At 40.7% G+C, this 23,931-nt stretch overlaps 1 protein-coding gene across 1 annotated transcript; it reads right to left on the bottom strand.

Moving 5' to 3' along the window:
• Positions 1-23,723, bottom strand: LOC124164595 (sodium-coupled monocarboxylate transporter 1-like). The gene is made up of 15 exons (XM_046542007.1): positions 23,530-23,723; positions 17,703-18,047; positions 15,454-15,613; positions 14,482-14,547; positions 13,670-13,721; positions 13,178-13,245; positions 12,266-12,420; positions 10,871-11,011; positions 10,311-10,419; positions 9,420-9,529; positions 8,516-8,699; positions 4,751-4,837; positions 3,244-3,425; positions 1,601-1,952; positions 1-905 (listed from the first exon to the last, which is right to left on the bottom strand). Exons 2-15 carry the CDS (start codon positions 17,987-17,989, stop codon positions 852-854), a joined length of 2,007 nt encoding a protein of 668 aa, XP_046397963.1. The 5' UTR covers positions 17,990-18,047; positions 23,530-23,723; the 3' UTR covers positions 1-851.
• Positions 23,724-23,931: the final 208 nt, after the last annotated feature.

Genomic DNA, 23,931 nt, shown 5'->3' with positions numbered 1-23,931 from the left:
AAAAATCGAAATTTCGTTTATTCATGGATAAGGTAGCACATGCACATGCAAATGAAATGGAGAAGGCAGAAATTAAATTGGTAAAATATATATCAGTAGCTATGATTGACGAAGTTAGTATACTAATATAATCTTCACAATGTTGGCAAACGTCTTTCTGTCGTCTCCTGTAAAATTCACTTTTAGTGACTTCCTGCCTTTCCTATGTGAACGCTTCAGTTCGCATTAACCAGAGTCACCATAAAGCACTGTGTTACATTCGTAACATATAGTTTCTTTTTTCCCTAATCAACTAAAGTGTTATTTTTCCTCATTTAATCTTGCAACTTGTCGCTACTGATTCACGTTGATCCGGCAGAGCATGTTTGCCGTCGAATATTCACGAATGTGGAAACAGACACGCTTTGGATGGGCCTTCTTGAAAACCCCACGATGTCTGTAACACATCAAACAATTATGATAATGTTTGTATTTTCTTCACTATTGAAGTGAATCGATTAAATAATTTTCATCACACGCGTTTTTGAATCCACTCTGAGAAGACTAGAGCATGCATGTATGTTTTTGCAATCAGAGTAATACGTCAATCTGTGTTTCGAGCACTGCACAATGCACACCTCCCATTTAAGTCAAACGCACTGACTTTCGAAAATGAGTGTCAGATATGGAATCCTTGGTTGCTCTTGAACTCTCGTTCTTGTCGTATTTCTATCGATGGGGAAACGAGCCGCCTCATTTAAGCTGGCTGCTTCGGTTGCCTCTGTCTCCTTGGTTCAGACGCTGCTGCTGTGAAAGACTAGGGCTTGCAGGAGTGGAAGCTCGTCTTTGTCGGTCGAAGTCAACTTTTATCTTCAGCGCGTGGGCTTCACTTCGTCCCTTGCTTCGTCCAGCATCAGCATAATTGTCTGCGGAAAAATGGAATGATTACTTGATTAATTTATCATAACGTCTCAAATTTTTATGAGAATAGATGTATGAAAGCTTGAAAATCTAGTGACTAGCGGGAACTAGGATGAAGATAAAAATATAATTTAGGGGGTGAGAAGCCAAGGGACAATAATGATTTTCTTTCTAAACAGAGTCATAAACAGATATTGATAGAAGAAATATACAAAAACTTGGTGTCCAAGAGGGTACGAGTGAGTCTCTATTCTGTGGTGACATCGAGTGGAAAATCAAATGCACTACTAGCATCATGTTTAATTATGAAATGTTGTCTGTGCAATTACGTTCGCCAATTTTGTACTAAATCTACATCACCATTTAGTACCGTAGCAAAGAAAGGTAATTTAACTTTATTCTTACATTTACATGAGGATTAATCAGCATATCTATTGTTTAGTTTCATAAATTAACGCTTCCGTCGAATACTACCAATTAATTAATTACATCTTAATAAAATATACTATAAATTGCTTTAGACAATAATTAAAACTTACTTACATCGTATTTTTACACTGTTTCTTGCGGGAAAAAATTTACTTGATACTTGCCTGGACCATTCCTCTCCCCCACGCGAGATTCGGTGATAATCGGTTTGACCCCCTAGCCCCCTAAACGCCTCACGTAATTAATGGATGCCCTTACACGCTCAACTTACCTCCTTCTTGAGGAGACTATCTCCTTCAGCCTCTGCTTCCATCTCCTTCTCTTCCTCCTCTTTCTTGACCCTGTTCTTCCAGTGTGCCGTCTCGTCTCCGGACTTGCATCTGTGAGCAAACAGCGGTCGCACAACTGGAGTCAGGAGCTCGATGTGCACGTCAGCCGGATCCGTCGGTCCAGTGAGGAAAGACACCGCCAGACCCACGACGATGCTCACGAAGAGGCCGATCATTGTGTAGAGTTTGTAGGAGAGGCGGAATTGATACGCGGCTTGTTCTTCCTCTCCCTCGGTCATGGCCGCCACTGCCCCTGCTAGGCTTCCTTCTGTTACCGTATCCATGAAGACGCCCCTGTAATATCGAAAAGAGTTATTGAGAATTCTAGAAGTGTTTCATCATCATAATCCTATGAACAATACTAAGATTGGTTTGACGCAGCTCTCCATTCCGATTTCGTATCCGTTGCGTATTATCGTCATCTTTCTGGTCTAAATCTTCTTCTTTATGTTTTTAATAATTATATTACCGAGTATTGCTATTGTTATGAGTCGGTACTGACCATGTCGGTCATGAGTAGCCATTATAGTATTAGTTATGCCTGTTGGCCGAACTAGCAGTGTGAATACATGTCCTGAGAGTAGTTACTGTCGTTCCTAACGCTGCCACGTTACAATAGTTAGTCGCTGGGAGACCGGAAGAGGAAGCGACCAGAGAAAGAGGAAAGGTTCGTGAAGCTCCCTTCGCTCCATTTTTTCAGGGATTTGTCCAAGCAACGAATAATATGGGCAGAAGAAAAATTTTTCGTTAAATACATGTTGAACAAAGTAATATATTGACCCTGCATACGTCAACAGCTTTGCTAACCGTTAATTTCTCGTTCACTTTAGATGTCAGCATTATAGGGAAGCACAGATTTTAACCATCGTTGTGTGAATGCACGATAGTTCCAACGATTGCTGGAATAATCGTAATCTGAACGATGCATTACCTTCCTTCGAGAGCCTTTGCTTTAATCGGAATAGCATAAATGAGTACTAGAGACTACTAGGTAAAGGACTACTAGGACTCCACTACTAGGTAAAGCTGCCGTATTTTTCTTGCTGGTATTCATTCTTCCTACTCCTTTCCTATTATACGTCTACATAATACCGTGAGAATCGCCTCTAGAGCGATTGTAGTGTATAGCAGGGTATGTCTGATCGTCAGCGTAGCACATGCAAGAATTACAGGTACACTGCATGGTAAACAAAAATCATAGTAACAAAATTAACACGAAAATTTATGCAGGTAATTTGAGCTCCCATGTTGTATGCAGCGCTCCATATAAGAAAGCACTATAACAGACAGAGTCTTCACTTAGAAAGCCAACATGCAAGAAGTACTCTACAATTACTTTTCATGGTAATCAAACGTTATGGTAACAAAAGAACACGTATAAATTTGTGCAGAATGTTTGAGCTCCCATTAAAAATGCAGCGCTACATTCACCAGAATACAACACTAAAGCACAAATACTCTGACATAGAAAGCCAAAGCTCGCTGTGCACTTCAGGAGCATGGAGAAAATGGAAGCAGCCGAACTCTTAAGCGCCAAAACATTCAAATGGAGCATATTTTTCGCTGATCGAGGCAATCTACTCACGTGGCGTTGATGATAGACGTCCCGTACGAGAGAAATATGTCGTCGTGAGGTAGGAAGGCACACCCCTCGGTCGTCACTGGCTTCTTCTCAAATTTTATCACACCTTTCGCGATGGCCGCCTGCTGGCCAAAGGAGATGTAACCCATGAAAATCATCCCCGTGATACCTCCGATGAGAGCACCCTGAGGAGAAAGGGAAAAAGGGTGCTTCAAAAAGTGCGTTAACTTTATGAATTCATGAATAATAATACTGAGGCCAAGCGGGCCCGCTGTCACACGTAACTAACGAATACTTATGTATTCCTCAATTCATGTTTCTCTATTCTTCTAGTGTTTCTGAAGGCTGCGATATACAGTGAATGATCATGCGAACGATCATGCGAATGATCATGCAGAATGATCATGCTATCATTCATGGGGCCATGCGAACAAAAGTAGAACATGTTCTAATTTTCATTGAATGATCATGCACATGACGGTTCATTCGCGTATTTTTCCGTTATAGACGGAGAATGATTGCATGATGAATGATAATTCACCGTGTACAGCGGCCTTAGCAGCATGTTTTGTATTTTCTAGCTTCATGGTCGGATTGCCTTCATAGGTATGATACAGTTGCTTTTTAACTTATAGCTTATATGTGCATGTGTGGTGTACATATTGGAGTCTTCTGAAATGCTGGTGATTAATCACCCCGTGCCAAACACCCTTGAGGTGTGGTGTGCATGTAGGGATCCTCTTGCATGCTGGTGATTGATCACCCCATGCCAAACCCCTCAGGAGGTGGCTTGCAAGGTATAATAAAGATGTAAATTGATTCAGTAGTCAGAAGCATTACGTATTCAATTTGCTTCGTTTTTAATTTGACTTTGTATTGTTCTACTTTTACCAGGCAGCCGAGGATCAAACTCAGACGCACGGCAACCATTATGCTAAACATAATCAATAAGCGTGCGAGATATCTGCCATGCTCGGAGCGAATATTTGATACTATAGCTGTCTCATGATTCGTTTATTTTCAAAATATGTTCGCTTAATTAAGATGAAAGTAGCATCAGCGAATCTTTTGATTTGGTTACGTGATTAAAATTGGTGGAAATTCTATTACACTTCCCGCAATACAATTGGGGAGTTCGCCATCAGGGAAAAATATTGATATCTGAAGGGCTTAGCGGCGATATCAAAAGAGGTGTTTCTTTCTTGCGATACTTCTTGTCCTGATACCACTTCTATGTAATATATGCCCTAAGGTGTAGACGGTCGTCTTTCCGTAATATATGGGATTGAATTTTGATAAGACCTTCTAATAGTTGTTCTTAAAGGAAATATCCCTCACCCCATGTACACAGAGTTATGTTTTTATTTAGCATTTAGAATACGTTTGGGTTTGAATAACTGACTGACTCGATAACATATTTGTCAAGGGTTTGCATACAGGGTGACCTTTCTTTTTACGAGCTTTTGGGTTTGATATGACAAGATCTGCCGACGCTGGGCTGCCCACTTACCTTGGAGTTGACCCAGGGGAAGAGCATTCCAAGAGCGAATATTGCCAGCATTGGACCGCTCGTTATGCCTCCCAGAGATCCCGAGACCTTCAAAGAAAAAATAGTGGTCACTTAAAAGGGTGGATTATCATTGACGCATCCCACTGACGAAGTATAGAGGGTGCAATGGCACTTGGTAAGTGCCAAAGGTCTATTGGGTATTGGAGATCTTGGGTAGATATTAGCCCTCATTGGGAACATACTATTAATTGGACGCATATCAACCTGAATTGTTATACCTTTCCTTGTTGCTTACTCAGATAGAGTATAAAATATATAACTACCCTGGCTTTTTGAGCTTGAACATGAGTAAGGACTGTAGTGATTTTTATCTGGAATATTTGCCTACCTATTTTCCGACGCCTAACTTTAGATCGGGGAGACCTAAAATCATATCTTTAAAGCAAGTTAGTGATGGGCCCGCTAGCCATAAGGGGAACGACATATTCCTTGATGAGCCCACTCTTTAAGAACTTCAAGTATTTGATCATAGAGATTAATGATTGAGCCATTCGCCAAATTTTCGCTATATTGTTATCAATTTTAAATAGCAAAATCGCTCAACGTTGTAACTTTTTATTCTTTATTATTAATTTTTATTTCGTGACCTCCTGCGCTCTTTGGCGTAGAGTTGGAAGTGAATAAGTTATTGTTAAACGCGATCGAGTAGAATAGTTGCAAATAAAGTCGCAACTCCGGTAATATTAAAACGTGAGACAGTTGCATTTGAATGCCTCATGGAGGTAGTGTATCTTATTCTTTGGGATCACTCGCTTAAGTGCTTATGCGGGGCAACATATCCCACGCACTAGCTACCTTATATCATAACTATACATACAGTGCCACTGGTTATTTCCAGGATTTCCAAATGGTGGGGGTTAACAGGAGATTTCTGGGCCCTTCTGCGGTGTACAGAAATCACCGCAGGGTAAGGGGACACTGGGGTCATCCCTCGGAAAAGTTTGATATTTTTGAGGTTAAAAATATGATTTTTCGAACTCAAAAATAGTAATTTTATATGAGTATATATAAAAATGTATATAATACCTCCACCAACATCATATACCTCCTTCAATGCAACTTCTGCCCCGCTTTTTATATAGGCCAATGCTCCAGCCCCCTCAACCTCAGAATAAATAATCACCGCGCCTCCTGTTGTCCGTCGTCTCCACACGCATCTCTCCCGGTCCCCACACATTGTTTTTCGCATGATTCCATCTTTAATCTATGTTTCAAAGTTTCTATCATTGCCTCCCTGTCACCCACTGACTCGCCCCTCAATCTCCACACCCTCGAATTGGCATGCATCTGGCGTTTGCAAGCCAACAAGCACCCTGGTCTGAATGTATCTTGTTGAGTTAGCCCCGCCCCAATACACCCCTCCCCTCTTCCCCCCACCTTTCCCCTTTTTCCAACACACTCCTTTTTCCAACACACTCCTTCCCCACTCAATCTCTCCTTGACTGATAAAAACATAGACACACGTAAAAAAGGGAACACTCACAAAAAAACGTTCAGACGTTTCAGCGGATTGATCCGCTATCCTCAGTGCTGAAGGTGAACTGGTGCGGGCAGGGTAAGTTCCTCCAGTCGCCCTCCTTGGTGAGGTAGTGGGGGTGGAAGAAGGGGAAGGGGAGAGGGGGGGAAAGGGAGGGTAGGGTTTGTTTTGGCTTTTAATGGGCGATGTTTAGCCCGGGCGTTTCAAACGCCCTTTCAACCCAGATGTGGGCCATCTCCCTAGTCCTCACCTCGATGATAGTTGCCCTCTCTGGCAAAACTTCAATGAAGGTTAGGGAAAAACATTGGTCGAAGGTACTGTTGTGTGAGGAAGTGTGAATGGGGATGGGTTCATGAAAGGGGGGAGTTTTGCAGGAGTGCCTGTGGTTATTCATTCGGATGGATATGGGTGTGGTACATTCTCCTATGTAGTACGAGGGGAAAAAATTACAAAATAGCCTGTATACAACGTTGAAGGAAGTGCAAGACGGTGTGGAGGAGGATCTATTGATGACAGGTGAAGTGGTGGGGCGTAGAAGGGGGCAGCATTTGCAACGGGGGCGGTTGCATGGAGTCAGGGAGGAAAGTGGGGCCAGTGCGTGCCGTAGGAGGGGGCGGGCGGATTTTAAAATATTACCTAAGTTAGGTGCTCTTCTGTAGGCAATGGAGGGGCAGGATGGAAGAAGAGCAGCCGTGATTTTGTTTTTGCTGATGATCTTTTAATATTTTTTTTAATTTTTTGAGTGCCCGGGAAGAATGTGGTGGTGAGATTAAGTTTCCTGGTTTGTTCTTTTTTGGTGCGTGGGGTGTACTGGTCGGAGGGAGAGAGTATTATCTTTTCAAGCAGGGGTTCTGGATACTCTCGTTTGAGGAGAGCATGATGGAGGTTCTGTGTGGCTCTTTGAAGAGATGGTGAATTGTTGCAGATGCGATGGGCACGGACTGATAGGGAGTAGGGGATTGCGTGTTTGGTGTGAGGTGGATGGCAACTGGTGTAGTGCAGGTATTGTTCATGGTTGGTGGGTTTTTTGTGGATGGAGGTGCTGAAGGTATTGTTTTCAAGGCGGATGTTTATGTCAAGGAAGGTAAGGGAGGAAGCAGAAATTGATGAAGTGAAAGAAACGGATGAGGTGGAGTTGAGAGATGCAATGAATGTGTCTAGCGAATCACGCCCATAGGCCCATAGTAAAAAAATATCGTCGATGAAGCGGACCCACAGGAGAGGCTTAAGGGTTTGGGAATTTAAAAAAGAGTTTTCCAGGTGACCCATGTAGAGATTTGCGTAGGCTGGGGCCATTCTGGTTCCCATCGGGACTCCTCGCTTCTGTAGGTAGATGGTGTCGTTGAAGTTGAAGGCGTTTTTGTTTAGAATCAGTTCAGCTAATTGGGTGATGAAGTTGGTGGAGGGAGAGTGAGGCTGAGGGCGTTGGGCAAGAAAGTAGTTGAGGGCATTGAGGCCTTCGTGGTGGGGAATGGAAGTATAAAGTGAAACGACGTCAATTGTCGCCATTAGGAGATTGGTACCGGTAGGGATAGGGGATGAGTTAAGTATGCTTAGGAAATGATAGGAGTCTTTTATGAAAGATGGGAGGGTGGTGACAAGAGGTTGCAAGTAGTGATCTAGAAGGGCTGATATTCTTTCGGTTGGGGAATTGCGGCTAGACACAATGGGACGGCCAGGGTTATTGGGTTTGTGTATTTTGGGGAGAAGATAGAATTGTGGAGTGTTGAAATCGGCAGGTGATAGAAGATTAATATCGGAGGGGCTTAGTCCTTCTGCGGGGCCAAAATTTTTAAGAAAGGAGAAGATTTCTTTTTGAATTTGCGGATTGGGATCATTGGGGAGGGGAGAATAGGAAGTCGGGTCGTTCAGTTGCCTTAAACCTTCCGCCACATATTTCTCTTTGTCGAGAACGACTACCGTTGAGCCTTTATCCGCCCCCCACCGCGACCGCCTCCAGACACTCAGAGTGAGAACGAGGGAGACAATGTTGCGAACCCTTCCCCCCAAGACAATGTAGTGAACCTTTCCTCGCATGTCCTCGACGAAAAAACTATTATATGCGGGTTTAGCTCTCTTATTTTCTCCACAACACCGTTAATTTTCATGAAACTAATACGAATTACCATTATGTAAGATTTGTCATCACTGAACAGTTATTTTTCTACAAATTCTTATACATTCCAATGAATACCTTAATAAACAATGTAATATCATTATATATTTACCTGAATAACTGCGCCCAAATGCTGAACAATAAATACCATGCCGACGCAGAATATTCCAATGAAAACGCAAATGATTTTCATGATTGTTGAAGCTCTTTCTTCCGATATTTTCATCTTCAGGCAAGGGTGGATGAAATCCTCATATATGACGCCGGACATCGAATTCAGGCCAGTTGACATTGAACTGCAAATAAAATAAGCGGTTGGAGCGTTTCGAGCGAAAATTGATACGGAATTATGTGTTTACTTGGTAAGATTAAAGTTTTACAGGTGCAGGTTTTACATTAGTGCAGGTAACTTTTAGGAGACCATTTTTAGTTTTCCAGCTTGCTTTAACTGAAAGATCACTTAGATTGCGATGAAAATTTTACAAACGAATATTAGGGGGGTTTATTGAATACTTTAAGAGGCGTTGACACACAATGAAAACATTTAACTGTTATTCGAATACTTTGTAAAGTGATAAGAGGCTTTTCCCCATGACCAATAATATTTTTTCTTACATACGTTGATATACAATAAATAGTCCATGAATCCATCCCGAAAGGTAGATTTCCGGTTATTTAGCATCTGCAAGAAAAGGTGCTATGGGAATATAAGCAGTGCCATTGCAAAGTTTTTAAAGGTCAATGTGAAAAGCTGTAAATAGACTTTAAATCTTTTTTATATATTTTTTTAATTTCAGTTTTTTAAATCAAAACTTTGAATTACAACCGCCATTTCCAAAGTTTACCCGACATAAACACACAGAATTTAATATTTAACCACCTGGCGATACTTTTAGCTCATTCCGAATTTTGCTCTGCAGGAAAATAATTTTGGGTATTTCCACAGATACATATTCAAGTTTTTGCTTAACGTATCTTAAATTTGTAGGGAGTATGTGAAAACAGGCCGTACTAACCTTAAAGCGGCGCTGAAAACGCCGGCCATGAAAAGCCCGGGCAGTCCCGGCACTGAGGCAGCCACGTCCATCACGTAATAGGGAAGCAGTTGGTCCGAGGCCCGCACGACCTTTGGTGCGAAAAGTGAGAGGGTCGCTTGAGTATGCTCTCATTCATCGCATAATCATACTTGGCTCTGCAGACCATCTCCTCTCTTCCAAAATTACCATGCGTGATTTCTTGAAATAACTCTTTATAACTGGGTCATTATTGAAACTAGTTTCCATCAAGTTCACCTGCCTAAATTATATTTTTTAATGGTACACAAAGTGCTGAAAACCCAAAGTAAGAAAAGAGATGCGATTAAACTTAGTATGGTCCTTAGACTAAAAGTGGAGTAAAAATAACAAACTACTAGGGTAAAAAAGACTATTGCGGTAACTAACTCCGATAGTTCATTACTACCCAAGGTAAAAGCGGAAGTGTAAACAATTAGTCATTTCCCCAAATTTATTGGTGATAAAAGGAAAAATACATCCGCTTTTTCAATTGGTATTCGTCTACTCATTGTTAGGAATGTGTCGTAGGCTACCATATAGGTAACTGGCTAGGAATTTCTATCGGGTATTACCACCCCTGCCGATGCCATTTTAAAACTAGCTTTTGAAGAGATTATAACTAGACGTCGGAGTTTTAACTTTGCTGTTTCCACTTGATTTTATATTCTTGCCGACCATAGTTTAGTTACAGGGTAACATTATCTGGGAAACATGAAAACTTGGCAGTGGGCATAGTGAGAAATAAGTTATGAGGAATTATTTGCTAATTGAATCTCGAACACATTTTATAGACTTTAAATTAGGCAAAGAATCTGTAAATATATCAAAATTATATTTATTTTATGTGCTTACTTTAGTAGACAGTCGATCGCAGTTGTAGTAGGTTGCGTATATGAGAAGTCCGCAGTAGCAGCTTATCAAGGTGATGCCAATACATCCAAATGTGAAAATGACAATCATTCTGAAATGTAACGAGAAAAATTCGTAAACCTATTTTAAGTACTCTTCACCTGCAGAAAATATCATAATCACCAATCATCAATACTATATCATTATTTGTTTTAAATGAATTCTATTTTTGTGAATTATCTAAGAAAGTCAACAGCTATTTCGTGAAGAATTAATTTTTGCCTGAAAATATTGGAAATAAATAATTACGCTTGCAAAACTACTCATAATCAGAGTAATAATTTATTTTTACAATAAATAAATCAGATTGATAATCGTAATTGAAACGGAAAATCGTTTAAACTGTAAAATTCGTTGTACATGCATTAATATATTTCATGTTAAATTGCGTTAATTTAAATATCGATTGTCATCAATCTTGCATGAGTAAGCTAGATTTAAAAGTTGATTTCAATACTATATCACAGAAATGAGGTAAATATAACTTTCGCCAACAAACTTACATGTGTGCTTTCCTGAGAGAGGGCATTGCTAGGAATCGCTGGACCATCCCTTGATTGACGGACATGTGGGTCATCCAGCTGAATACTCCTCCAATCGCAGTGCTCCAGAAAGTGTGCCTCACTGTGGGATCGAGGTCAAAACTGTATGCATTCCCGGAAAGAAAAAAGGGCATTAACTCTGTGGATCTTGATCAGTTAAGAAATGGATAATCAGCTCAGTGATGATTTTCTCATTCATCGAGAATGACGCCTAAGCCTCGAAACGCCTCGTACTGAACAAAAACAAATCTATGAAAATTTACAAAGGTTTTTCGTCTTCATTCTGGAAATATAGCATTTGTTGGTGATTTAAAGTGAATATGGCTCATGGCTAACGCAAGCTGGAATAAAAGATCGAAGCATTGGAGATATAGGGCTAACACTGGAAGGACCGTTTCTCGTAATTTCGAAGGATAGTAATTTTTTTAAATATTTCTTCGTTAACGTTCAAATTAATTGATAACTTAATAAAATGTAATATTTTCATTTATTTTAGAATGCAACTTAATATTTTTTTAAAATCATTTTATAATAAAAAAATTTAAATGGACAGCGGCCATGTCGTTGGTGCTTCCCATGGCCTGGCCTACCACACGCTTAGGCTGTCCCAAAAAAACATTTTTTTTAAATTTCAAAATCGTCAACCGGATTTCGGTGACCCTGGGGTATACAAGGATAGGCAAAATAAAATTTTCGAATAATTAGTTAGCGAGAGGCGCCTTAATACTAAAACCCTTTATTTGTCATACGATTTCGCGAAAACTGTACTAACGACGAGGAACATAAGCAATATTTGCTGCAGATCGTTTCCCAATTTTGGAAAATGATAAAGTTAAGATTAATTACCATACGTGCCGACATGATTTGGTCTACGAAACGAGTTCAAAATCGGAATTTGAGAGAGAGAGTGTCACTGAAGCATATGAACATTGCGGGCGACCGTGGGTGAGGAGGAGAGGGAGGGAAGGGGAGGGGGACGACCTCAGCCGTCTGTTGCGCCGCGTCGCTTAGCGCCACTCTGAATACTCACTCAGAATAAAACACGCGTTACCGTAACAAATAAAATAGAAACGCTTGACCCGTCACTGTGACGGGAGCTAATCTTTTAAGGTAGATAGGTGGTATAATTTATATTTATTATTTATACTTGAAATGATTAAATTATACTTTAACAGAATACTTGCCATAAATATTAATGCAACTGAGAAAAATGGAAACGGCAGAAAAAAATCTAGGAAATATGATTAAGTAAGTAGAGGCTACTCGTTGAAATGAAGGTCCTGGTCCTTCAAGTATTAATCAAATATTTATTGTAATCTAAAGTGTCGTTTGATATAGCGACGATTCCGTACTTACTTAAAAAACTCGAGTCTCCCACCGTCGTCATTTCGTTGCCATATGTTGCCGAAGCCTCCGAGAGAGGCCGTGCCTATGACGACCACCACGATCATGGCGAAGAACATCATCACCGTCTGCAGAGCGTCCGTCCAAACGACGGCTTTCAAGCCACCCTATGAAGAAAAATACAGTTTTCTAATGACCATGTAAACAAAGATCATTTCATTAGTAATAAGATATCCAAGATTGATGTCACAGAATTAATTCTGCTTTTTTTTCTAAATTGACTCAAAATTTAAAATTTGAAAATTCATCTGCTCATGAAAAACGTTCTCTCACCCCTTAAAGTCACTTGATTGATCGCTATGCCACAAGACCATCTGTCCCAGTTAAAACCGATGCGGAAAATTACGTCACGGTATTTGCTTTTCGCAACGTTGAGAGCAACAAATATAAAGGAAACTACCCACAAAAACAATTTGGCCCCAAATTGACGGATGACGTTTATGATGACTATGGCTTTTACATAATTGTCAAACTGATCCCCAAGCTATTTTAAACGGATTCCGTACGTACATTGGTGGTCTGCAAGATAGGATTTACACAGGTATATAATATATATAGCATAAAACAGTCGTGGAGGAGCTAGGAAAAGAGAAATGCAAATGCTTAGAAGTGTTACTCCAGTACTCCATTTCCAGACTCATCTCAAAGACAATAACGACAATCATTGAAGTTTTCTGTACTATTGGTATGTAATATACCAATGCCAATCCCTCGGCTGCATAAAAGCTTGTTGGTACATCAGCTGTAAGTTTTTTTTTTTGTTACTTCACTTTGGTATTTTCTCGGGTTGTGGTAGTGAAGCTATGCACAACTCTAAATATTGGGTTGGATGCCATGAAAAATATTAGCATCGAATTGACTTACCAGGCTAGTGTAGAATATGCAGACAAGGCTGACCAGTGGTGTGATTAGATGGATGTTGAATCCCGTCACTGCGATAAATAAATTGAAGGAAATAATTCAGCACACTTTGAAAACAAAAGAAAACTAACATAAATCCCATCCTTGAGTATTGCAATGGATGGAAGAAGTCTTAGATTTTTGAAGTTTAATAAATTTTATCAATTCCTGTTTAAAGTATTATATTAAAATTTTTCTAGTTGCAAATACCTCGAATAACTGTATGAAGATATCTTAATTTTGATAAACCATAGCCGAAATGATTTATTTTGTTGTAATTTTTGATGGTGAATTAATGAAAGATTATCAGTGCTTTGCAGTGATTTTCCAGCAATACCACAATACCGTCAATGATATAAATGATGATAATGGTTACATTTATAATAATACCACAATCATTTATATTATAACGTAATGCATATATATAAACAATAAGCCTATTTCATTATGGCTTACCTTGGCTGAACGCTAGGGCTGGCATGTATATCACAATAGGAATGTATAGAAACTGCAAAAAGAAACGGAACTATTACAGTGATTGAGGAGTAGTTCGTTAAGTAATCAAATTGCTGCGTAAATTAAAGAGGAGGCAAGTGGCTCAATACAAAATTGAATTGCACCTTCACATTTTTTGTAACTTTGTGTATTTCTTACAATATGTAAGAAACCGAGGAAAAATACTTCATGCCGTAAGATCTTTACGGACCATCGGAGTTAATCGTAATGTAAGGCGAGTTCTTCGTCTTTTGAATATTTTACCTCATCTATGAGACCAAATGAGTAAACTCTACCACCGAAAATTTATTCGTGTGTATTTTTCTTGAGACATCTCATAAACGTGGAGAAATATTTAAAATGCCAAGAATCGAATCCGTGACAAAAAATTTTCCGTTGATCACGAATCAACCTTATCTTTTCGAGCGGAAAATCATTCATTTTATCTTCATATTCAATCAATTTGTGGGTTAAAATACATGTATGTTAAATGATGCATCAAAATATTCGTGACAGACTTTATATGTTATTTTATTATAAAGTAGAATTTACATGGCAAAGGTTGATTTATTCTCTTTGAAACTGGATGATTAACAAGGTTGAAGTCTTTCATTTTCTATTCCATTCATAGATTTTAACCGGTTGTTATTACGTTACAGATATTTTTAACATATTATATACGGATATGAGTTTCACTCTCGGAAAGAATGGTTTGGTGCTACTTAAGAATCATTATTGGCTTCCTATTACAGTAAAAAAATTGTTTTACTTACAGAGCTAACCAAGAAAAGCAGTGATCCAAGGAGTCTCACCCTTCTGTCAAATCTCACTTCCAGGTACTGGAAACAGAAACGAATTCACGTTAATTATGCTTGAGTATCTCAAAGATAATTGATACTGATAAACCATCGCTGTAATGATTGAGCCTGTTACAATGTTTAAGGTTGAGTAAAAATAAAGAGGTCATGAGGAATTAATATTTCCCCAAACTTGGAAGCTTTTATGACATCTATTTTTAAAGCACCATTCTATAGGGTGAGCCGACTTCATGACCTTGGCCGCGGCGAAGTTATTGGAAAAAAGGTCTCTTCTAGCAAATTCAATCAACTTCCCACCCAATGTTATATGAAATGGTTTATAATAAAGATCTATCAAAAGAGTGCCATAATGATTTTTTTCATTCGCTTCAAGCTTTAAAAAGGAAAGTAAAATATTTGAGCAATCGTTAGAGGAATCAAATTTTCAATCTAGCTATGGGATCACATTTAAAAATTTTTTGAGCGTCATTTACTCTTCAAGGAAATTTTAAATGTGATCCCATAGCTAGAATGGCAAATTGAATCCTGTAACGATTGCTCAAATATTTTAATTTTACTTTTAAAGCTTAGGAAAATAAAAGAAAAGCAGAAAAGGGTCTTAAGTTTTTTGCTACAGTGCATAGGCGGATCTAGGGCGAGGGGCACGTACCCCCCCCTCCCCCAGACCCTTTAAAAATATGCAAGATTTTTAATGCGGTCCCATTATCATTGCGTTCATTTTGTATTACGAGGTGCCCCCCTCAGAACAAAATCCTGGATACGGCCTTGCTTGTGACCCCCAGAAAGAAATCCTGGATCCGCCCCTGCTACAGTGTCTAAAGAATACTGAAGAAGTATACTGTCAATGTGTAATATTTATGAACAATGTTCTATCAGGTCCATACATTACTTTATGGCTGTATTAAACCTCCAATACCAATCACATACCTCGTATGACGTAGACAACTGAAGTCCATAGAACACTGGCATGAAGATAACGGCACATCCGGTTGTAGCTCCCAAAACTCCAAGCGTTACTGTGGTGAACTGAGTGCCGTAAACGTATATTTCTGCTGGCATCCCCAAGAGGGTTATACCTGAAATGTAACTAATAGCAAGGTAATTCAGAACAATGACTTCTTTTTCGACCATAGCTGAGCCAAGTACGATGCAACATTTGTGCGAGCGTGCCCATTCTCTCAATAATGGCCTCCGCGCACTGGAAAATTTAACAAAGCAACTTTTTAGCTGCTTTGAGGAAGTCCCAATGAAACACACGTCATTGACTGCGGCCCCGCGCACGGGCGACTTTTTAGTTGCCGCAACTAAATAATTGCGTCTGGACCTACTGCTGCCGGTAGGAATAGACCACGTGAGTTTTTAGCTACTAAATAGTTGCTTTGTAAAAGTTGCTAGGGCGCGTGGGCCCTAACTTGGGCCAGAACGTTTATTTTTTACGCCATTGTATGACAGAAAAGTACTTGCAACTTAAAATAATTTTCTATTTTAATGCATGTGTGTAAATTAAGTCACTCTCTTAGGGCACAATACATGAAACGCAGTGTTGTGACTAATTACAATGTCATTTAAAAATATATATCAGATAAGGAATTTAATGGGAATTTATTTGGTGTTGGAGTTGTTATCGTGTCGAATAGTTTGCTTCTGATAAATTTGTGTCTTCAATTTACAATTAGTTAGCTGATTGAAATAGTAAATGGATAAACTATTCTTCCTTTTTTCTTGTTTTTTTTTGCGTAGAGGGTAACACCAGAATTTCAAACTTCGAATATTGGGCTGAAACAAAAAATAGAGCGAAAATAATAAAATGAAATTAGGCGCGGTATAAACTTTGTGAGCAAAACTCTCAAATAGTTTACAATTAGTGTCTGGTTAGCCTATTGCCTTGCTATTCCGCCGTTGTCCAGATAAAGGCAAAAAAAGTCAAAGTTATGGGAAATGGCATTTGGATTAAATGTATAGTTAGTATCACGGAATTGTCGACTAATTTCTTCAAAACAGTCAAGACGCCTAAGCTAAGACGACGTCGCTAAACGAAAATTTTGAAACTACTCCCCTTTGAGTACTCATTGAATGTGACCCTATGGGGGGTAAAAGGGAGATGTTGGCACTCTCCTATCCGATCATTAATCCTATCTGTTTTCATTCCGAATGGATAATTCCGATTGGTTGCAATGCAATCGGAATGCACTTGTGTTAGAAAATGTATACTCGGAAAACTAAATAATAGGCATCATATATTTAAAGGAATGAAAATTTTTAAACGAAAAACATTTAGGCCACATGGCAACAGCAATTAATATACGATCGGAACAATAAGGTGCTTTCCTACTTTTTATTGGCTAAATCGAAAGATTATTACTCCTAGAGTACGCATTTCACGCTTTTAGATTTTTAAATGACGATATATGTTTTTCGCGATTAAATTAAAAGTGAAAATTTTCAAGGGTACGCGCGACGGCTAAGTATGACTGCTGGGAGGAGCCCGTGTGACGTCAGTTTGGTTCTGGCTGCCGCTGTGTGAGGCCACCTTGGTGAGAGCACCGTTACGATGCAGGCCGAGCGTGGTGGTAGCAGAGTACCTAGCTAGCAGGTAGCGCGTGGCTTAAATAAGGATTATTAATACCCTATCAAACGAGGGAAACTTTTCGGCCATAGGCAATTTTAATAGGTGATTATTAAGAGATGATTACCTGAGCTCTGTGTCTCATCCATGCATTGGTAATCTCAGACGATGTAAAACTTCTATCTACTCGTATAGAAACTGGATCCCTGTGACGTCACGTAGAGTGGCATCGCATGGGCGCCAATGTACCCTTTTTCAAATGAGGTTAAAATTGATCATTAACATTCGTTTGAACGGGGATTTCTAAAACCAAATAATATATACATTATGAATACACTAATGGTGGGTAACGAATCGCATTCCCATCTCGCATTAATGCCTTTCGTTTTCTTTGATGAAGGAAACTACCCTATTATAAAATATTACAATATACAATAATTTTAAACAGTTTCAATCACACCCCTCCTGCGTCTGAATTTTCCGTAGGTGATACAATGGCAAGATACAATTCATGCACTCACACATTAAGATGGAATAAGAGCATTGCAAGATGGAATTAATGAATAATAATGTTATCGTGGAAGAGGGAGAGAACGGACTTCGAACTCACCTGGCGATGAGGGAAAGAGATACGGGTAGAATTCCCATCTTGCGTCCGCCCATCAGGTACTCGGCCGTCGTGTTTTGTTTCTGCTTGGCGAAGAAGGCGAAGTAGATGCCGATGATGGCGGACACGACGAGCATTCCGACGAAGAGCGTGTGGTCGAGGGCGGAGAACACGTGGATCTTGGGCACTGAGCCCACCACCGGCGGCGGCGCTGTCTCCGGGCTGCCCACATCCAAGGCCCCTGGAAACCCCGTGGTGGTGGTCCAGCTGTCAAATGCCTTATTGTCCATTTTATTCCTCGCCTCTGCGGCCCCTCACTTTCCTTCAGATTAGCTAGAGAGCTTCACCCTGTTTTGGACATGCATTGACATGATTCAGCATCAAACCTAACACTATCGTTCACATTAGTAACGGCTTTCGGGCTTTCCTCCGCGTAGTGTTGTCTAAAGGCGACGACAGTTTCTCCAGTCATCCTGTTGTCATCTTCAGGTCAGAATCGTCACGTCAGTTTAGGGAAGGTCACTTCTGAGGCGTCTTCAGGTCAGAAAAGACCTGACGTTTCGATTCTGACCAGAAAACGCCAACGGGATGGCTGGAGAAACCATCGTTGCTTTCCGAGGAACGCCCGAAAGACGTTACCTATGCGGAAAAACGCTGGGGAAACCTCAGATCCAATTACATTAGCATTATAATTATTTTCTGACATATCGCGCACTGAGACTCGGGCCTAATATTTGCGGGGGATGGTGACGTTCGGAAAAGCTCAGAATCGTTAACAATAGGTCATACACACTGCATCATCGATTCATGCTAGAACCTATTTAATTATTCCCTATTGTGAGTTCAGCCCCCATTATAGTGCTAAATTACACGCAAATTATCAGAAAACTTCTTGTGGCGCGTTGAGCACTTTTATAGATGGGTAAAAGAAATTGGAATCGTGACACCGGGATTAACGGTTGATGTCTAATCCGGGAGGAAGAAATGCTTTGAATAGCCATATGTAAGTTAATTCAATGGAATTAAGTTTGAGTGGGTGGTCTGTGGGGGGAAGGGAGGCTACTACGGAGTCATCCTGGGCCGTGAGTGGACACCACCTTTCTCACTTCCCTATCTCTCCTACTACCACTGTACCTTATTTCCTTTCCTCCTTCGTTTTTATTTCTTCGTACTTAGATTTCATACAGTTTGCTCTCCTAGTAACCCCAATCATGAATGACGATGATGCAGTGGCCTCATATGTTCGCCAGATTCGAAAATTATCTTTTAAAAGCTAGCTCAGTATACCTGCCATACAGAATTTCTCTCATCATGCATTGCATTAGGTATTTTCCCCAATGGACTTCATGTGAAATACCCTCTCTCTGGCCTCCCTCCACACCTACGGCCATTCCATCATGCTTTTTCGTTCCAACGATCATTTCTTCTTTGTTGTTTTATTCGTGATCAATATGATGTGTTAACTAAAAAACTCCACAATTCTATCAAAAATTTAATTAATAATATTTCTGTGACAGCACCACATCTACTCAATAATATAAATGAAATACTCCATGCATCCCGCCGCTCATTGGAACTCCGCCGTACTAAATCCCTAAGAAAGCTCTCCTCCCTTTGTGCGTCTCATTTTCAAGTCGGGTTGTCTTTACCTTTCAATAAAGCTGTGGTCATTCCCTCCCCACCTCCTCTACATCTCTACAGACCTTATTTAGCCACCCTATTTAATCTTCCTCCGCCACCTCCACAGCAAATTTGGTCTCCACCGAGACGACTGCCAGAGAGAGAACAATTTCGACGCCCCCCCTCCCAAAGCCATGAGGTTGAGTGTCAAAATGAAAACATCCCTGTGATCAATCTATGATCTGCCTCCTTAAACAAAGAAGAACTTTCCCTCCTCAGCAAAGGCCTTTCCTTCTCCCCCACCCCTAAAGTGCGCCATGTCCCCTTAGTCACGGATATTATGCAATTTTGCAGAAATCTAAGGTGGCAAGCCTTTTGGGATACACAGAAAGAACTAAATACTCCAATTCCTCTCCATAGTGCCCTTTCCAGGTTTCGACCACCCTCGACCCATGAACCTAAACCTCTCCCAACCGGCCACCCAATTGAAATTTTTATAGATCTGCTGCTTTCAAAAGTCTGCAACCATTCTTTCCTAAAATCTCTTCAGCCCAAACCCAAACTTTCTCAATCGGATAACATTGCCCTCCGGAAACTCATCCACAATCCTGATATAGTCATAACCTCAGCTGACAAAGGATCCAATGTAGTTCTCCTGAACACGTCTGACTACATTAAGGAAGCTGAAAGACAACTGACAGATACCTCCTCATACACACTCATGCCTCATGACCCTAACCCCACCTTCCAGGAAAATATCAAGTCTTTTCTCAAGGAACATGCCCCACCGGAAGGCCTCCCTTCGTCTGACATCTCCATCCTTTCCCCCCCAAACCCACGTACTCCACAATTTTACATTTTGCCAAAAATACATAAACCCAACCACCCTGGCCGTCCTATTGTCTCATCTTGCAACTCACCCACGGAAAGAATACCCGCATTCATTGACTATTACCTCCAACCACTAGTTTTGTCTCTACCATCCCATATCAAAGATACATATAACTTCCTAGACCGTCTCTAATCCACCCAAATTCCTCCTGACACCCAAATTACCATGGCCACCATAGATGTCACTTCTCTCTACACATCAATTCCTCATTCTGAAGGTCTTTCCTCCCTCCGCCACTTCCTTTCCCAACGCCCAACTCCTCATACCCCTAGCTCCGACTTCCTCTTAGGCCTAACTAATATCGTCCTAACGCACAATTCGTTCTTTATTAATAATAAGCATTATTTACAGATCAAAGGCTGCTCAATGGGTAGTAGATTCAGTCCCTCCTACGCAAACCTCTACCTAGGCCACTATGAACAAATTTTCCTCTCCCAATATCCATTGGGAGAGGAAAATCCCTCCTTTGGCTCATATTTATTGATGACATATTCCTCCTATGGCCGCATGGTAATGATTCCCTCGAAAATTTTATTGCTACTCTCAATTCCTCATCCTCTCTTTCTTTCACCTCAACCATTTCTAATTCCCAGATTACCTTCCTTGATGTCAATATCTCTCTTGTCAACAACAAATTTCTCACCTCTGTCCATGTAAAACCCACGAATAAGCAGCAGCACCTTCATTTTAGCAGTTGTCATCCATCCCACACTAAACGCTCCCTTCCCTATTCCCTTTCCATTCGAGGCCATCGTATCTGTAATAATCCTGATGCCTTAAATAATTTTCTTCACAACCTTCACCGTTCCCTCCTTCAGAGAGGCTACCCAGAGTCCCTCCTACGTAAAAAAATTCTCAAACACAAATGCCCCCCAGAACCGTGCAATAGAAACAAACCCCGAGACCTTTCCCTCTGCACCACTTACTTTCCAGGAATACAATCCCTGCAATCTATCCTTAAAGACCTCTTCCCTATTCTAAAAAACAATAAATCGACAGCCAATCTTTTTGCCAAACCCCCTGTCACATTCAGACGACCTGCAAACCTTTCAAATTTATTCCGCTCAACTAACCCCTTACAGAAGTCACCCACTACTCCCAATAGTACACCTTCGCCCTGCGGTCGTCCTAGATGTAAGACCTGCCCAATTTTTACCCCTCCTTCTATCCCCAGTCATCTCGTCTCCTGTCTACCACCACCTCCTGCGGCCTCCTGTACTTCAAAAAATGTAGTTTACCTAATTCAATGCAAATACTGTTCCTCCTTTTATATAGGCAAATCCTCAACTCCCCTTAACCTTAGAATCAATAACCACAGGGCATCTTGCACTTCCTCTGACTTTGCGTCCTTCCCGGTGTATACTTGTGAATATTCTGTATACACACAGTATACTCGCTATATACATAATACTTGTGGAGGGATACAAACCGTTGGACTCGCATCACCGTCACCAGTCCATACTCGTGCAGGAGAGTGTACTCGATGCAAGAATAGTGAAGGTTAGTACAATATAACTCTATTTCTTTTAATATGTTAAATTTGACTAGCTTATTCGAATGTTGTGCCATAAAATTAACTTATAAATGTGAAGTTTTTACCATTATATATTGTTGAAATATAAAAAAGGAAATTTTAAAATAATTGTTTACAATATTGCAATAATAAATATTTTACTTAATTATATACATGATTCTACTTTCTAATGATTAATGAAACACTTCATTAGAAATTATTCCTTTCATTCAAAAATGCTCACGTTATTTCAAGTTTTCCCTTCAGTCGGCACTCCCGGAGTGCTGATTTTTCTTTTCCTTTTCCAATTATTACTTTGGGTCCTAGCGTGCCACACAACATTCCCTCCTCTCCCTACTCACCTTTACAAAGTGGCACTGATAGGGAGAGAAAAGCCAAAATGCATAGACGGATATTTCCCGGTGTCTGACCTGCCATCGCCGCATCTCGTTATGAAGCGTGCGCCAGGCAGTGGCGTAGTCAGGGGGAGGATCCGGGGGGTCCGCAACCCCCCCGAAATTTAAAAATACAATTATTTTCCTTCACAAAAGAAATCGAAATATTGGAAAATATTGAATTTAAAAATATTTCTCTAACAAATGAAGTTTTTTCGATTATTAAAAGTATTAAAGTTAGTTTAAAAACCATAATCATGTACTCTGTTTTTTTTCCTCCATGGTTTTGGACCCCCCCCCCCCCCCACTCCGAACCAAATTCCTGGCTACGCCAATGGCGCCAGGCATCCTCCTCTTGCCTAGAGAATCCTGGTTTGAGTGAACAGGGCCTCAAACGATTAAAAGTGGGGCTATAGTTGATAAGACTCCTCTGGTCTCCTAGAAATTTTTACCTGATTCACCAGATAAGAGAGTCCATACTGCTCTTATGGCCTAATACCGGCTAGGCTATGAATGTCCGTTCTGCTGCTTCCGAATTTTGCAAGCTGTGGGCGTCCGAACATCAGAAATCACTCCTATCACAACTGAATAGATAGTACCTTTGATATTTTTTTAAACGCTTGTACTTAATAGTTAACATGTCTGTATGGTGCAGTATTTTTCTGAACAGATGGGGGTATTTCGCATGATTCTGTAGAAACAGTAATGCTACGGTGACTCTGTGCCTCATTAACTGGAAAAAAAATATTTATTCCCATACCATCGAAAACAGCTTATTTTGGCCTTTTACATCGAGGTTTTTAACAAGATAACATTTACATGTGCTCGAGCAACCACGCCCTGGTTAGGGACAACCTACCCAGATGAGACTCGAATCCGCGACCCCTTGTTTGGCAGGTGAGGACTTTACCCCGCCGCCACCGAGGCCGGAAAATTCAGCTTTGGAATTCGGAGGTCAGATTTCCATTACTTTTAGCATACCTCACATCGCACCCACATTTTGTAGAACTTGACCTGAAAATCCTGCGCACCGCTTCCGTCCCGACTCATGCTGCAAACGTCCACCCCCTGGCCATTGGCTTGAGTTATTTGCGCAGTTAGGTCTAGAGATTGGTGTACCTTTTCACGATCCTTTCTCTCCCACAAAATAATTGCCCAGTATGAATACGACTGTTCAATAGTAATGCGTGACCGATTATAAATTTCTTTATCTCCGACTGCACGTCCTTAATTTTCACCTTCCGCGCTGCCGTTACGTCTATCCCCTGGTCATTGGCTTAGGCCATTTGCGCAATTAGGGGTGCCTTTTCGTAATCCTTTCTACCTCTTAAAATAATTGCGCAGTTAGACCGTTCAATAGTATTTCGTGACCGATTGTAAACTTGTTCATATCCGACTGCACGTCCTTACCTTTCCTCCTCCTCCCTGCCCCAATGTCATCCAGTGGTCCAGGGTATCCTGGAGAAAACTTCTGATCTGTTTCGTGCGAAAGAGACGGAATCTTTCGAGTCGTTCCCACTGTCGGCATCTCCTTCTGGTGAGAGGCAAGGCACGACTGTCGCCTCTTCCCTCAGGAAGAATCGAAGCGGTGAGACAATGTCGCCCGAGCACAGTCTTTTATTTCTGCCCATCCTCCTCCTCCCTCGTGCTCCAGATTGTAGTGCGTTATGAGTGGGCCGGGGGAGTGGGTAGCAACTGATGTGGTGACGATGGAAAGACGAGAGCGTCTCTTGGAGAATTTGCGGATGCTCTCAATCAGGATTGGCTCGACCCTGAAACGGGTCGGGGACCAAGGCGGTACGCAGCCATGTT

Source organism: Ischnura elegans, chromosome 8, assembly GCF_921293095.1.
Source record: "Ischnura elegans chromosome 8, ioIscEleg1.1, whole genome shotgun sequence".
Lineage (NCBI taxonomy): Eukaryota > Metazoa > Arthropoda > Insecta > Odonata > Coenagrionidae > Ischnura > Ischnura elegans.
This window is presented reverse-complemented; position numbering and strand designations above follow the sequence as displayed.

Excerpts from the sequence above, each read along its gene's own strand:
- LOC124164595 (XM_046542007.1), bottom strand. The coding sequence starts at position 17,989 with ATGGACAATAAGGCATTTGACAGCTGGACCACCACCACGGGGTTTCCA. Across the intron at positions 13,722-14,481 it reads TGCTTTTCTTGGTTAGCTCT|TTTCTATACATTCCTATTGT; the intron begins GTAAGTAAAACA and ends TTCTTTTTGCAG. Across the intron at positions 12,421-13,177 it reads GCATATTCTACACTAGCCTG|GGTGGCTTGAAAGCCGTCGT; the intron begins GTAAGTCAATTC and ends TTTTCTTCATAG.